The 15,841-nt window shown below is 44.6% G+C and overlaps 1 protein-coding gene across 1 annotated transcript in view; it reads left to right on the plus strand.

The window, feature by feature from the left end:
- Positions 1-14,832, plus strand: part of dpm2 (dolichyl-phosphate mannosyltransferase subunit 2, regulatory) — a 60,507-nt gene extending 45,675 nt beyond the window's left edge. The window contains exons 3-4 of the mRNA XM_056291090.1: positions 12,994-13,096; positions 14,468-14,832. Of these exons, the coding sequence (XP_056147065.1) occupies positions 12,994-13,096; positions 14,468-14,523 (159 nt within the window). The 3' untranslated portion in view covers positions 14,524-14,832. The remainder of the gene's footprint in view (positions 1-12,993; positions 13,097-14,467) is intronic.
- Positions 14,833-15,841: the final 1,009 nt, after the last annotated feature.

Genomic DNA, 15,841 nt, shown 5'->3' on the forward strand with positions numbered 1-15,841 from the left:
AAGTGTTTGCGGTAGTGTGCCTTTTTGGAGAGAGTCCTCGAACATCTCCAACAGCAGAGGTGCCAACTGATTGGAAAACTTCTTATAAAATTCAGCAGGATGGCCGTCCAGTCCCGGGGATTTCCCACTTTGCATTGACTTGATAGCCTCCATTATTTCATTTAGATTTAGAGGTGTCTGCAGGTTTTTGTGTTGTTCCGGCGTTAATTTAGTAATATTGAGCCCATTAAAGAAATTTAACATGTCAGTGTCATCAGGTGAGTCAGATTTGTATAGATCAGAATAATAGGCTCTGAAATTCTCATTAATTTCAGAGGGGTTAGATGTCAGTGAACCTGAGTTATTGGTTATTTGAGAAATTTGCTGTGAGGCCATCCTCCCCTTCAACTGATGTGCGAGAAGGCGCCCTGCCTTATCCCCGTGTTCGTACAATGAGCCCCGAGCTTTAAGCAGCATCTTCTCTGCATCCTTTGTGGACAAAAGATTGGATTCAGTTTGGAGAGCAAGTCTCTCCTTGAACAGTTCAGGAGATGGTGAAATGGAACATCGGCGGTCTAGATCAGCTATTGCCTCTGTAAGCTCACGTTGTCGTCTCTTTCGTACCTTGTTATGGTGAGCGGTATATGAAATTATCTCACCCCTAAGGAATGCCTTAAGGTTTTCCCACAGTAAAGATGGACTGGTATCATCAGTTTTGTTAGTCTCCACAAAGAGGTCAATAGACTGGGTGATAAGATTACAAAATTTAGCGTCAGACAGAAACGTGGAATCCAATCTCCAGTAGTGACTCTCTATGATGGTTTTCAAGGCTCAAGTCCAGTATCACAGGGGAGTGGTCAGAAGTAACTATAGAGGAGTATTCAACTGAGGTTACTGCGGGAAGAAGCGTCTTATCTATAAAAAAAATAATCTATACGGGAGTAAGAATTATGGACATGTGAATAAAAAGAATAGTGCCTATCAGTTGGATGAGAGAATCTCCATGGGTCGACACAGCCGCACTGATCCATAAAGGTAGCCAGCACTTGCGACATCTTGAAAGGTGTAACTGTTCTCGAGCTAGATCTGTCTAGACTGGGATCCATCACACAATTAAGGTCTCCTTCAAATATTAGCTTGTAAGTGTGTAAATCGGGAAGCGACGATATAAGTTTCTTCATAAAATCTACATCATCCCAATTTGGGGCGTACACAGAAACAAGAACAACCGGAGTTTGATAAAGGGAGCCAGTTACTATAATATATCGCCCGTTAGAGTCACAGATGATGTTAGAGGGAATAAAATTTACATTTTTATTAATCAAGATGGCTGCGCCTCTCATTTTAAGGTTGAATGTAGAGTGAAAATGTGACCTATCCAGGGTCTTCTAAGTCGTTGGTGGTCTATTGTACGCAAGTGGGTTTCTTGTAAGAATGTGATGTCTGTTTTTAAATGTTTCAAGTGAGAAAATACTCTAGCACGCTTCACAGGTCCATTCAGGCCCCCTACGTTCCACGAGATAATTTTGATGGAGGCTCTTACTCTCACCGAACTGCTTGGGTTGTCATAACAATCTCTGAAAGTCAAATGATAATGGGATACGGTGACTTGGTTCAGTTGAAAAGTCATCAGGCATACGTGCAAACCCAGTAAGGTACTGCAGCAAGAAGAGTGACAGACACATGCCAATCCGAATGCAAAAAACAGGTAATGGGCAAAAAAAAAAGGAAAAAAATAACAAAAAAACCCAAAACAAAACAAAACAAACACAAGCAAAGCAAAAAACATACCCCCCCCCATACCAGCCCGCCCTCCCCCCCTGAACCTATGCTCATCTTCCCACCTATGATGAGTTGCAGGCAAAACTATTTATTAACTTCCGGAATAACTAAATGAAAGCACTATCCTTCTTATTCCTCTATCCTTAAAACAGAGAGCACTACTGATCTTGCATATGTACTGTACACACACATCAACAGATTTAGAAATAAAACAGGAACAGAGCAGAGTAGCACAAAAATGCCAGAAAAAAATAACCTAGTATATGTATATGTATGCACGTCCACATCTACATACCCATACATACATATGCACATGCAACTATATACACACACACGCACACACACACGTATGCACACGCTTAATCGCACACGCAAACACACACAAACTCCTCACCATTACCTTGAAGGGTCAAAGCCGTTTAAGAAGCAGGTTCTGATTTTGAGATGACTGCAGTTTGAAAAAAGAAAAGTCCGAAGTAGACTTCTATGTTCAGTGGGTGGCGTAGTTGTCCGAAGAGACACCGTTTTTTGTGTACTTGGTTTGAGGAAGCCGATATCATGGCGATCGCGGCAGTGGTGGAAAAAGTCCAATCGTAGTGTGCGGAATTAATGTTTAGTCCACATGTCCATATTCCAATGGCAGAGGTCCACAATCCAAAATCAAACGTTACTGTTATAACGAGGAACTTTCGTCGGGTTGAAATAATCACATTTCAAAAAAAGGGCCGAGGTGCACGCTAGCCAAATCAGCCACCCACCATGACACCTAGGATTATTTAATTGTTTATATAACTGATGCCTGGCCCGGACCGAATAGGAAAGCCTCAGCAGTATTTCAGGAGCCGTGTACGTTGCGAGCTTGTTTACCCAGATCAGTTCGCCAGGTGTTGGTTGTAGACCATTTCAGCCTCTTCTGCGGTGTGAAACTTGTGCGCCACGTCCTGGTTTGTTAGTGTAAGTACAGCTGGATGGCGGAGTGTGAACTTAATACCTCTCTTGTAGAGTTTGGACTTGATTGTGAGGAATGTGGCGCGCTTCTTGGCCAGCTCGCTGCTCATGTCTGGAAAAATAAAGATCCTTTGACCCTGATATACAAGTTGCCCTCGTTTTCTCGCCAGGGCGAGTACCTGGTCCCTCTGTTTGTAGCGTAGATTTTTTTTAAATTTATTTATAGTTTTTCCCCTTATCCCACCCGATTAACCCAATGTCATATGGTCGGAATTCTCGTCGAATAACTCCCCTGGCTCACGTTTCCACTGGAAGGAGATAGTTGTAACAACAGCTTCCTTCAAACTCGTGTCGGCTGCTCTCGCTATTTTACACACTGAAGCCACGCATGGATTGCAAAACATTTAGGCCGCGAAGGAGACGTAGGGGGAATGCTTTCGGTTGCTTGGCTGCAGGCGCCCGGATGGGCCAGAGGGGTCGCTGGAGAACGACGAGTCCCCGAACACTACACCGATCTACACCCACTAATCCCTCTGTTAAGGGTGGTCTAATGAATGCCTTACCCCGTGGACGCTCTGGCCGTGACCGGTTACGGCGAGTCTGGGATACGAACCTCCCAGCCTCATGACGAACAGATTGCAAGAACGGCGGTTTATTCCGCTCGGCCATCAGAGCAGCTTTAATTCTTTATTAAGGTTTATTAGTCTTGTTTTTCTTTCTTTTCATGTGCACAGAAAGATATAATTTTCCCCCTGACGACTGCTTTTAAAGTATTGTGATGGCCACACCTGTGGCCTCACAACTGATCTAAATTGCAGAGGGTGCTGTTGCCGCCCAGGGGCTCGCTGGGAGGCTTGGGCAAAAGAATCCAGCCAAGCTCAGTCAGATGTGTTTTGTTCCACGCCAAAGTGTTGACATTAAACCTCACAGTAACCAGCCCAGGAAAATGATCAATGTCAAGGTAAATGGAGAAGACCTCAGAGCCCTGATTGATACTGGCAGTACTCAGACTCTCATACACAGAAAATATGTGCCAGCTAATGCCATCTGCACCCTTGAGGCTATCCCCATTTGCTGTGTACATGGTGATGAGAAGCCTTACCCTACTGCTGACCTTTATGTTGAAGTACAAGGACAGGCTTATCTGTTAAATGTTGGAGTTGCAGACAACTTGCCTTTTCCAGTGATTTTGGGTGATGACCTGCCTGTACTTTTTGACCTGTTGAACCCAGTGCAGAGCTGTAATGTTGCAGTCACCAGAGCACAAGCTAAGCATGTGGATGCAGATTCCCTAGCCCTCAGTGCCTTGCCCTTCTATGGTGTTGAGCTTGACACACAGCCCGGGAAGTGTCAGAAGCCCCGTAGCCGAAGGAGGCAAGAGAAATTCAAACACACTGTTGTACAACCATCAGCTGAGGCTGCTCCAGACATGCCCTTAGGTTTTCAAATACCTGACAACATAATCCAAATGCAGAAAAACGATCCAACTTTGTCCACCTTTTTGCAGAGAGCTAAGGAGGGGGAGCCAGAGACTGAGCCTGATGGCGTGAGGGAGGAGTACTTCCTTCAGAATGGTGAGCAACTAGTGGTCTCGCAGGCAGCCCGAGATGTGATGCTTACCTTGGGCCACTCGATTCCCTGGGCTGGCCACCTAGGGAAACACAAGACCACTGGTCGCATTAGGTCCCATTTCCACTGGCCAGGCTTGAGGTTAGATGTTGCCCAGTTCTGCAGGAGTTGCCCTCAGTGCCAAAAGACATCAATTCGAGGCCCCACCAGAGCTCCCCTCCAGCCACTCCCGATCATCACTACTCCCTTTGAACGCCTGGGGATGGACATTGTTGGTCCTGTGGAAAAAAGCAAATCAGGAAACTGCCACATGATGGTCATTACAGACTATGGCACCAAATATCCTGAAGTTTTCCCACTGAAATCTGTTAAAGCAAAAGTTATGGCTTTTTCCCTGGTTCAGTTCTTTTCAAGAGTGGGTTTCCTCGTGAAATCTTAACAGACCAGGGCACTAACTTCATGTCTAACCTTTTGAAACAGGTTTACCAGCTTCTGGGCATAAAGAGGGTGCGCACCTCCCCATATCACCCGCAGACGGATGGATTGACGGAGCGTTTCAACCAAACCCTCCAACAAATGCTCCGTAAGTTTGTGAATGAGACTGGATCTGACTGGGATCAGTGGCTCCCTTACCTTCTCTTTGCCTACAGGGAGGTACCCCAAACCTCCACAGGCTTCTCCCCTTTTGAACTTCTTTATGGTCATGAGGTGAGGGGCCCTCTGGCCTTACTACGGGAGACCTGGGAGGGGGATCACAGGAGGGAGGGACCTGTTAATGCCATTTCTTATGTTGTACAGATGAGAGAGAAACTACAGAGGATGAGTCAATTGGCTGAGGCACACATGGCGGAGGCCCAGCAGCACCAGAAGACCTGGTATGACCAGTCAGCCCAACAGAGAAGCTTTGACCCAGGTCAAAAGGTCCTGGTCATGCTGCCAACGAGTGACAGCAAGCTGCTGGCAAAGTGACAGGGGCCTTTTGAGGTCCAGAAGAAGCTTGGGCCCACCACCTATCAAGTCTCCAACCCAGGGCATCAGCAGTCTAGTCGTGTGCTTCATGTGATCCTCCTCAAAGAGTGGGTTCCAAGGGTTGAGGAGGGAGCCACAGTGCTGCTGATCCAGGCTGTGAAGGAGGAAGAGGAGGTAGATGATCAGTACCTACCTGCACAGATATCCTCTGACCTGGATGTGGGCCACCTTCTTGAAGACCAGCAGACTCAGGTGAAGACTTTGATTGATCCAGAAATATTCCAAGAGTACCTGATGCAACTGTGAGACGGATGAGTTACAGGATACCAGAACGCCTCCTGGTGTCGCTGAAGAAGGAAGTGGACCTCATGTTGTCCTTAGGAATTATTCAGTCTTCAGAAAGTGAGTGGTGTAATCCTGTGGTTTTGGTCCCAAAGAAGGATGGAACAATCCAATTCTGTATCGACTTCAGGTATCTGAACTCCATCTCAAAGTTTGATTCGTATCCCACTCCACGGATTGATGACCTCTTAGAGCACCTGGGGAAAGCAAAATACCTGACTACGATTGACCTCTGCAAGGGCTACTGGCAAGTGCCTCTGACCGAGCAGTCTCGGGAGCTGACAGCCTTCCGGACTCCCTGGGGGCTCTTCCAGTTTACTGTCTTGCCGTTCGGGTTGCATGGGGCCCCTGCAACTTTTCAAAGACTGATGGACCAGGTACTTTGTGGGCTTTCTGATTTTGCATGTGCCTATCTTGATGATATTGTGATTTACAGCGCCACCTGGGAGGAGCACTTGGGACACCTGAAGAAAGTCCTGGAACGCCTGCAGTCGGCAGGCCTGACAATCAATCCAGCAAAGTGTGTCCTCGCCAGAAGGGAAACTGAGTATCTTGGCTTTACCATTGGAGGTGGGTTGATAAAACCACAAGTTCATATAGTCCATGCAATTTAATCCTGCCCTCTCCCACAAACTAGAAAGCAGCTCAGATCTTTCCTAGGGATGGCTGGCTTCTACCATCGGTTCTTACCAAACTTCTCGAGCCAGTTCGGTCGGTCAGCAGAGTAGCTCCTCTGCTGACCGACCGAACTGGCTCGAGATGCCCCAACCATGTCCAGTGGACAGCTGAAGCAGTGGCAGCTTTCAAGGACATGCAGGGATCACTGAGTAAGAACCCTATTCTTCATAGTCCAGATTTTGACAAACATTTCATATTGCAAACTGATGCATCTGAGAGGGGTGTTGGAGCTGTGCTTCTACAGGGACCAGAAGAGGACCGCCATCCTGTGGCCTACGTCAGTCGGAAGCTATCCCCCAGGGAGGTCCGCTATTCAATAGTGGAGAAAGAAGCCCTGGCGGTCAAGTGGGCCTTGGACTCCTTTAAGTATTACCTTCTGGGGAGAGAGTTTACCTTGGAGACTGACCACAAGGCCCTACAATGGCTGGAGAGGATGAAAGACACCACTGGACGAATCACCCGGTGGTATCTTGCCATGCAACCATTCCGGTATACAGTGCATCATATCCCTGGCAAAGATAACACCACTGCGGACTATCTCTCTCGCTGTTCCAGCGAAGACTCCGAAGGGGGGGGGGGAGTGTGTGATGGCCACACCTGTGGCCTTACAGCTGATCTAAATTGCAGAGGGTGCTGTTGCTGCCGAGGGGCGTCCTGTGAGGCTTGGGCAAAAGGATCCGCCCCTGGAAGCACAGCCCTTTTATGGAGGAAGTGGCCAATTGGGTCAAACCAAGTGTCGGCCACATCATGGGGGGATTTGGGGATTTAGTTTAGAGTTTAGTAATGTTTTGGGTTGTATTAGTTTATTGATTTATTTTGTTAGGTTATAAGTTGAATGTATTTATACTGGTTATCTGATTGCCCTGTTTTCTTTTGTTTGTAATTTAGTCAGTAGTGTTTAGTGTTTGTATGTCGCCCCTCCTTGCGTGTAGTTGGTCTGATCAGCCACTATATATGTGTCCCTTTGTGTCTAGATAGGGAGGTCTGTTTTGTCTCTTCTTGGGCAGTCATTCTGTTAGTTTGTTTCAGTTAACTCACTTTATACTGAGTTTATTGCTTGATTTAAGTTCTGTTAGTTTGACCTCTTTTTTTGGGCCTAGACTTTTGTTCTATCTTTTGTAAAGTACTTTTTTTTTGCATTTTTGGGTAAATAAAACCCTTTTTTTCTGGAAAACACCTGTGTTCCTCATCCTTGCCGGCTCGGTCTTCTACAGTATCCCATACTATAGCCGAATCGACCTCTCTCTTATTATTCTCTTCTAGAAACATTTTTATTTCCTCTCTCATTTGAGTCTTAAATTGTGGGTTGTTTAGGACACTTGTATTTAGCCTCCACAATGTTCTGATACATATAGTGCAAGAGAGAGGTGCATGATCAGATAAGTCAATACTTCCAATATCGCAACTATGCATTCTATGGCGGTCTCTCTTTAACACAAAAAAATAATCTATCCTTGTGTATACATCATGGTGGCATAAATAAAAAGTATAATCATGGCCTGATGGATAAAAATCTCTCCAAAGATCTAATATGCCCAGTTCTGCCATTAGAACATTAATTTTCCTATGTAATAATGTAGCGGATGAGTTTTTTGATGAATCTAGTTTTGGGTTGAGACGTATGTTCCAGTCTCCACCGCATATGACAATTCCTGTGGCCCCTTTCATCAAATCAAATGTTTTTCTGTAAAAAGCAAAATCACTTCCAGGTGGGACATAAATGCTACCCAGTGTTATGATAGTGTCATCTATTTCCCTGAGACTAATATATACCTCCCTTCCTTGTCCGAGACCTCTGAAAGTTGTTCCAATGGTACTTTTTGTGATATTATAATTGCTACGCCTCTTCTATGACCTGATTTATTATTTTTTAATAATACACCCTCGAAAACCCCCATTCTTTTTAGTTTTTCATGTTCTGATGAAGTGAGATGTGTCTCTTGCAGGAGCACTATCTGTGCCTTTTCCCTTTTCATTTTTGACAGTATTTGACTTCTCTTAGCTGGGTTTAAAATCCCATTCACATTAAATGAAATAACTTTAAGGACTTGCTTATTCATATCTGTGAATGTTCTCATAGTCTCCTACATCGATTACCACAAATAAACCTCTCTCGATGTCTCTGCTGGCATTAGATTTGTACAACAAAAATATCTCTCCCAAGGAGCAAACATAAAACAAGAACCAAGTCATAACAACTTTTAACAAAACGCCACCGAAACAGTTATGAACGGTTGTTTCCGATGTTGAGGCTCATTTCAAAAGACCCTTACGGGACTTTGTAAAGTCAAAGCCCCCATAAGGGAATGTCCCACGTTGCAACAGAGGTGGGGCCCTAAGGTGTGGCCGCATGCTAGCCAATGTCCAAATAAAGTTATAAATAATAGTGAGATTATAGAGAGAAAAGAAAAAACAAAAACAAAACAAAACAAATTGTGAACAGTTCGCCAATTAACAAGTCCCTACTCTTTTAATTAGTTAGAAAATAGAACTGTAGGATTTATATGTAGCTATATAAATAACCATGGTGAGGCACAGCACTCAGAAATCAGATCAAACTTATCTGCATTTGGGCCAAAACTGTAGACCATCAGTCTCCTGTTGTGGGGGATCGCCTTCTGAATTTCTGGAGATTTTCTTTATATTGAGAGCGAAGGTTTTTCTTGGGCTGTGTGGTTTTATTGTGGGAGGGAAATGTATGGTGAGAAAAACGTTCTGTTAGTGGGATGTGTGAATAAACTATGTGTGGTGTCCCGTGGTTTGCATGTTTAACTATGTGTGAGTGTTCTTAGCCTATGTGTGGTGCGGTATGTAAATGACCAGGAGGTGTTGAAATAATGTGCGTGCACCTGGCAAGAAAGTCCAGTCCGTGATCCAAGAGGGGTTGTCCGAGGAAGTCCGGGTCCGAGATCCGGGAAATCGAGTCCGAAAGGAGGGGTCCAGATAGAGGGACAAGGGGGAGATCGCAGGAGAGGTCCGGGGGAAAACGTGAAGGTCGCTGGGGACGAGGGAGACGCGGGGAGCCGTGGAAGTCGCGGAGGGAGAGTCTTGGGAGGAAACAGACAGGAAGATAAGACACTGGGGAATAAACAGAATTCAAGGAACGCTGGAGGGCTTGTCAGAACTTTACCGCAGGGTTCAGTACGTCGAAGCACGGAGTGGTGTTCTGGGAGACTTCTTGTAGAGGGCTGCCTGATTGCCACAGGTGTGCCTGATGGATGATGGCAAACACCTGGTGCAGTGCAGCTCTCGTCTCCTCAGAGCGCGAGCCGAGCGCTCGGATGTTTCCGGCACGTCCGAGCTGGGGGAGTGGCTTGAACGTGCCGGGGAGGCAGCTCGGGGCGGTGTAACCACAACATAATGCCCGGTGTGCCCGCTCAGTTCCAAGGTCTCTGTCACGGGGAAGGTCCAGCGCACTTTTAAATAAGTTGTCTATAAAGCCAACCATATCGGTGCCCTCTTTATCTTCGGGTATTCCGTAAACCCTTAAATTATCTCTCCACGCTCGGCCCTCCTGGTCTATCAGCCTGGCTTCCAGGTTAGCCTGGCGCTGTATTAGCCGCTTGATTAGCGTTGATGTGGCTTGAAGCACAGACTCCATGGTCTTCATGTGTGTATATCTTATACTGTGTTTGCTGTGTTTGTCTGTGTCTGTCTTGCATTGTTTGGTGAAGCCACAGCCCTCATTTCATTTTTAACATGTGCCTGCACATTGTTTTTAATGACAATACAATTGAATTGAATTGAATTAATTCTGCCCTCTGCCTCGTCCAGTCTGTCGTTTGTTCTCTTTACTTCTTGTTTAATGTCGGAGAGCTATGCCTTGTTGTCTCTTCTGAACTCCCGGAGTTCCTTGAGAATACATCGCAGGCTAACTTCGGGGCCGTCTTCTCTTCGCCATGTGGCGGAGATGAGTTTGGGGAGCTACTTCGACTGCCTCATCTCACTTCGGGATCGTTTTCCATCACGTTCATCGTTGTCCTACGTCTGGTATTACCCCTTTTCTTCATTGTTCGACAAAAACTTCACAAGGTTAACAGAAATAAAGTTGTTGTGGTTATTTCTCAAAACCGTCGGGGAGCTCGAAAATTAGGCTGCCATTCTCTCGGTGGCAGAACCGGAAACTGACAGAGGAGGCTTTCTGTTGTACTTCTGTAAAAGTTGACCAGCAGCTGAGAAGGGAGACCGGCTTGTTTAAGTTTCCTGAGGAAGAAAAGCCTCTGTTGTGCTTTCTTGACCAGGTGGGAGGTGTTGAATGATCATGTGAGTTCTTTGGCTGTGTAGATTCCCAGGAATTTGATGTTATCCACAATATGCACCTCTTCACCGTTTCTGTGCAGTGGGGGTGGGGTGGTCTTCCTGGATCTCCTAAAGTCCACAATGATATCCTTTGTTTTACATTACATTACAGTCATTTAGCCGACGCTATTATCCAAAGTGACTTACAATAAGTGCATTTAACGTAGGAAATCAGGAGAACTACCAGTCATCAGAGGTCATAAGTGCACCATGTTTTACTGGTGTTCAGGACCAGGTTATTTTCTGAACACCACCCAGCCAGATGTTGGACCTCCTCTCTGTAGTGTGTCTCCTCGTTGTTGGTTATGAGTCCCACTATAGTAGTGGTGTCATCAGCAAACTTCACTATAGTGTTGGAGGAGTGGATGGGGGTACAATCATGGGTAAAAGGGTGAAGCAGGCTGGACTGAGCACACAGCCCTGAAGCACACCTGTGTTCAGGATGAGGGTTGAAGATGTATGGTTACCTATCCTGACATTTTGTGGTCTGTGAGTGAGGAAGTCCATAATCCATGAACAGAGTGAAGTGGTTAATCCTAGGTTGCTGGGTTTGTGTACCAGTTTATGGGGGATTATCGTATTAAAAGCAGAGCTGAAGTCAATAAAAAGCATCCTGACATATGTGTTTGGATGTTGCAGGTGAGACAGGGCTGTATGAAGTGTAATTGAGACTGCAGTGTCTTCATAAGCTTCAACTGTTCCAGAATTCAGCTGCCCGTATCATTACCAGAACTCCTTCCATCGATCATATCACTCCTGTTCTTCAGCAACTCCACTGGCTTCCTGTTTTATACCATATTGGCTTCAAGATCCTGCTCCTCACCTTTAAGGCCCTTAATAACCTAGCTCCTTCATATCTTTCCGAACTCCATATCTGCACGCCCTCCCGCACTCTCAGATCCTCTTCTGCTCTCCAACTCACTACACCATCGTCCCGCTTGACGGACTAGAGCCTGAAAGGGGAATAGAGCCTTCAGTCGTTCTGCCCCCCACCTATAGAACTCTCTCCCACAAGAAATTCGCAACATTGACTCTCTTTCAGCCTTCAAATCCCATCTCAAAACGCACCTTTTCAAACTGGCATATTCAGTCTGATCCACGCTTCATTGAGTTTCGTGCAGATGTTGATTTTATACTTATCAGTTGTGTTAACTTTTTATTGTCTACCCTGCTTTGTTTTGATTTTGCACTGTCTGATGCAGTGCTGCTTGTTTTTGTTTTTGTTTTTGTTTTTTTTACTGTGTCCTTGAATGTTTGAAAGACGCCCACAAATAAAGTGCATTATTATTATTATTATTATTATTGTTATTATTAATATTGGAGTGAGTTGGGTTAATATTGGAGTGAATGGGTGAACGGTTGGGTTAATATTGGAGTGAATGGGTGAACGGTTGGGTTAATATTGGAGTGAATGGGTGAACGATTGGGTTAATATTGGAGTGAATGGGTGAACGGTTGGGTTAATATTGGTGTGAATGGGTGAACGGTTGGGTTAATATTGGAGTGAATGGGTGAACGGTTGGGTTAATATTGGAGTGAATGGGTGAACGATTTGGTTAATATTGGAGTGAATGGGTGAACGGTTGGGTTAATATTGGTGTGAATGGGTGAACGGTTGGGTTAATATTGGAGTGAATGGGTGAACGGTTGGGTTAATATTGGAGTGAATGGGTGAACGAAGCAGTTGCTCTGAGCATCAGATATTGCCGCGGTTGGGTTTAGATGGAAGCTATTTGAAAGCCCGGTCCGTCGAGAGAGGGAGACTGCAGTCTGGACTGCATGTACCACCTGGTGGTTGTTGGTGTGCACTGCAGCTAGTAATGACGCTCCCTCAAAGTCTCCCCTTCATTTGGTTCAACGAACGCGTGGCCTATCCATCGCGGTAGTTGAGCCAGATGAACAGAGTGACTTCTGTAAAATGAATGATTTATGAAATTAATAAAATGGAAAATATTGTAGTGACCAGGGGAAGTGGTTGCCCTGTCGGCAGTTCTGCACTGGGGGGGGGGGGGGCGCAATGGCTGATGGGACTGTTAACGTTCATGTTAAAATTGTGTTTTAGTGATGTTGTGTTCGCGTTGTGGTTGTTGTTGTGTTGTTTGTTTGGGGGTTCGACTCGGACTAAGCAGAAGAGCGTTTACTGACTGACTTCAGGGCCATGATGCAGACTAATGTTGTGACTTCGGGGGGGGGCTCATTGTGTTGGGGTTCAGGCTGGTGTGTAAATAAAAGAGCATTCCCGGGGTCGGGCGGTGTATGGGGCACGGGAGTTGTGATTAAAAGGAGATATCTGCCTCTCGGCTCATTTTAATATTAAACTACACCTAACGCCACAGAAATATATATATGTTATAAAGAGAGTGATGATTTAATGTTTAGAACTCATTGTGTATTTAAAAGATTTCATGATATCTTCTTCTCTTCCAGCCCTTCATGGACACTGCTCACGTGCTCCACAAGTATTTCATTCCTCGAGAGTACTCAGTCATTCTGCCTGGCATTGCAGCAGTCATACTGCTGCTTTTTATAGGTGAGTACATAGCTACACAACACAAAAATAGCAACACATACACAACATTATTATCATTAATAATAACAACATTATTATTAATAATAATAAGGTTGTTATTATTACTCACTCTTTACAAGGGGTACAAATGCTGTAAGTCGGTGTGTTTGACCAAACTCCACACCTGTGTAAAGATAATGCCAGACATTAAATATACTTCAAGACTCATGAGAAATCCCTGAACACTGAAACCAAAGTGTGTACAGTGGGGCATCTGGGAAGTGTAGCGGTCTATTCTGTTGCCTACCAACACGGGGATCGCTGGTTCGAATCCCCGTGTTACCTCCGGCTTGGTCGGGCGTCCCTACAGACACAACTGGCTGTGTCTGCAGGTGGGAAGCCGAATGTGGGTATGTGTCCTGGTCGCTGCACTAGCGCCTCCTCTGGTCGGACGGGGCACCTGTTCAGGGGGGAGGGGGAACTGGGGGGAATAGCGTGATCCTCCCACGCGCTACGTCCCCCTAGTGAAACTTCTCACTGTCAGGTGAAAAGAAGCGGCTTGTGACTCCACATGTATGGGAGGAGGCATGTGGTAGTCTGCAGCCCTCCCCGGAGCAGCGACCGGGCCGACTCGGAAGAGTGGGGTAATTGGCCACATACAATTCGGGAGAAAAAGGGGTGGAAAAATCATAATTAATAGTGATGCTATTTCACCTGGACCCACTCACACCAGTGTCAGTTTCTCAAAGCTTTTAAAATAAGTGAATGTTGTGCTCAGTTATATTTACATATATATTTACATGTTGTGCTGTTATATTCATATATATATTTACATGTTGTGGCCAGTTATATTTACCTATATATATGTACATGTGCGGTTATATATATGTATGTGTGTGTGTGTGTGTGTATATGTATATATATATGTATATTTACATGTTGTGTTCAGTTATATTTACATATATATTTACATGTGCTGTTATATTTATATATATATATATATATTTACACGTGCTCAGTTATATTTACATATATATGTACATATTGTGCTGTTATATTTATATATATATTTACGTGTTGTGCTCGGTTATATTTACACATATGTTTACATGTTGTGCTCAGTTATATTTACATATATATGTACATGTTGTGCTCAGTTATATTTACATATATATTTACATGTGCTCAGTTATATTTACATAGTATATGTTTACATGTTGTGCTCAGTTATATTTACATATATATGTACATATTGTGCTCAGTTACATTTTGCCATCCAGTTTGTAACAAAGAAGGACACTGAAAAAATGTACCTTCCACTGTCATACATATAAAAGTATAATAAGTTACAGTTATTTAGCTTAATAATAAATGCATTTCATATATTTATAGGAGCCTTCACTGGAGTTGTCATCTGGAAGAAACACAAGCCAAAGAAAGCTGACTGAACCATGTGAAGGACACTGCTATGTGAGCTGGACTGTGTCAGTGCTGCTTTACCTTCTCTACACGTCTTCGCCATGGTACCATCCTTATTCCAAGACTTCTACGGGAAGAGCAAAAGCAGTATCTCTTTCCTCTATCAAAGATTCACCAACACCTGGAATTTAATGATAAAAGACAACATTTCCTCAAAAAGCAAATTCATCATGACTTAAAATGTGCACACTTTAAAACAATACTGTCAGAATTGTTTATAGTGGGACAGCTTAGCATAAAAATTGTGCATTTTGTGATAAAAGAACCAAACTTGGCACAAATGTAGCTTAATATATTTAGAAAACATTTGGATATGAAGCCACTGAAAATTCACCCCGTAGTTGCCATGGCAGGCATGGATGTTATTAGACCGCTTTTAGCGGGGCTGTGGCCTCCCTAAATTTCACATCAGCCATTATGACAAGACAGAGGAGAATGTTACCTTTCCAGAGATACTAATATTATTGTTCTAGTCCAAACAGAACCAGAGATATACCATTTTACATATCGGATGGCACCAACGCATGTTGAAAAAACTAAGTTCCCAGTCCCTTCTGAGACATTATTCATCTATATACTATGTATAGACATCTATACCTAAACGCTCCTCTTCTGTTGTGCAGTGTTTAGAACAAGTTATTGCAGGAAACAATACACAATTCAGTACTTCAACAGTGTTTATTGTTGTTTAATTGTTTTTTATTTACAAAAGTAACTGCTTATCAACTGGCTCTTGATCTCAAACGTCTCAATCTCACTTGAAAAGTGAACTGTGTGAACACTCCCCTTCACAAGCACACAGGGCAGTGCATTCAAGCGCTGCTTTTTTTGCACTTGCAGCGCTTCACACAGCCATTCTTGCACCTGCATGATACCAGTTCATGGCAGGTGTGGGAGGCCTCGGGTAGTTGTGTCCAATATGGCTCCAACATTCCTTCCTGGTTCCTGGTCCAGCCCCAGTTGTCTGCTGAAGGCAACTCTGGTGCAGGTAACAGCATCTGGCCCCACACATATCCTCCCTGATAGACTGCCGTCTTCACATGTTGCCCCAGGGCTGCCTTTGTTGGTGGTATCAGCTGAACGTTGTTCTTCTTTGCAAACATCTTCTTTCGTGCTTTATTGATGTCCATGCACTTGCTCGTCCTGTCATACAGGAGTATGACACATCTTTCTGTGCTCCTCATGACCTCTGCACCTGGTGCAGAGGACGGCGTCAGGAGAGCATCTGTCAGGGCGGGCAAAACGATCCATACTGCCCAAGCAATTTTCTTACCGTGTGCGGCAAAG

The sequence above is a fragment of the Lampris incognitus genome, chromosome 12, assembly GCF_029633865.1.
Source record: "Lampris incognitus isolate fLamInc1 chromosome 12, fLamInc1.hap2, whole genome shotgun sequence".
Lineage (NCBI taxonomy): Eukaryota > Metazoa > Chordata > Actinopteri > Lampriformes > Lampridae > Lampris > Lampris incognitus.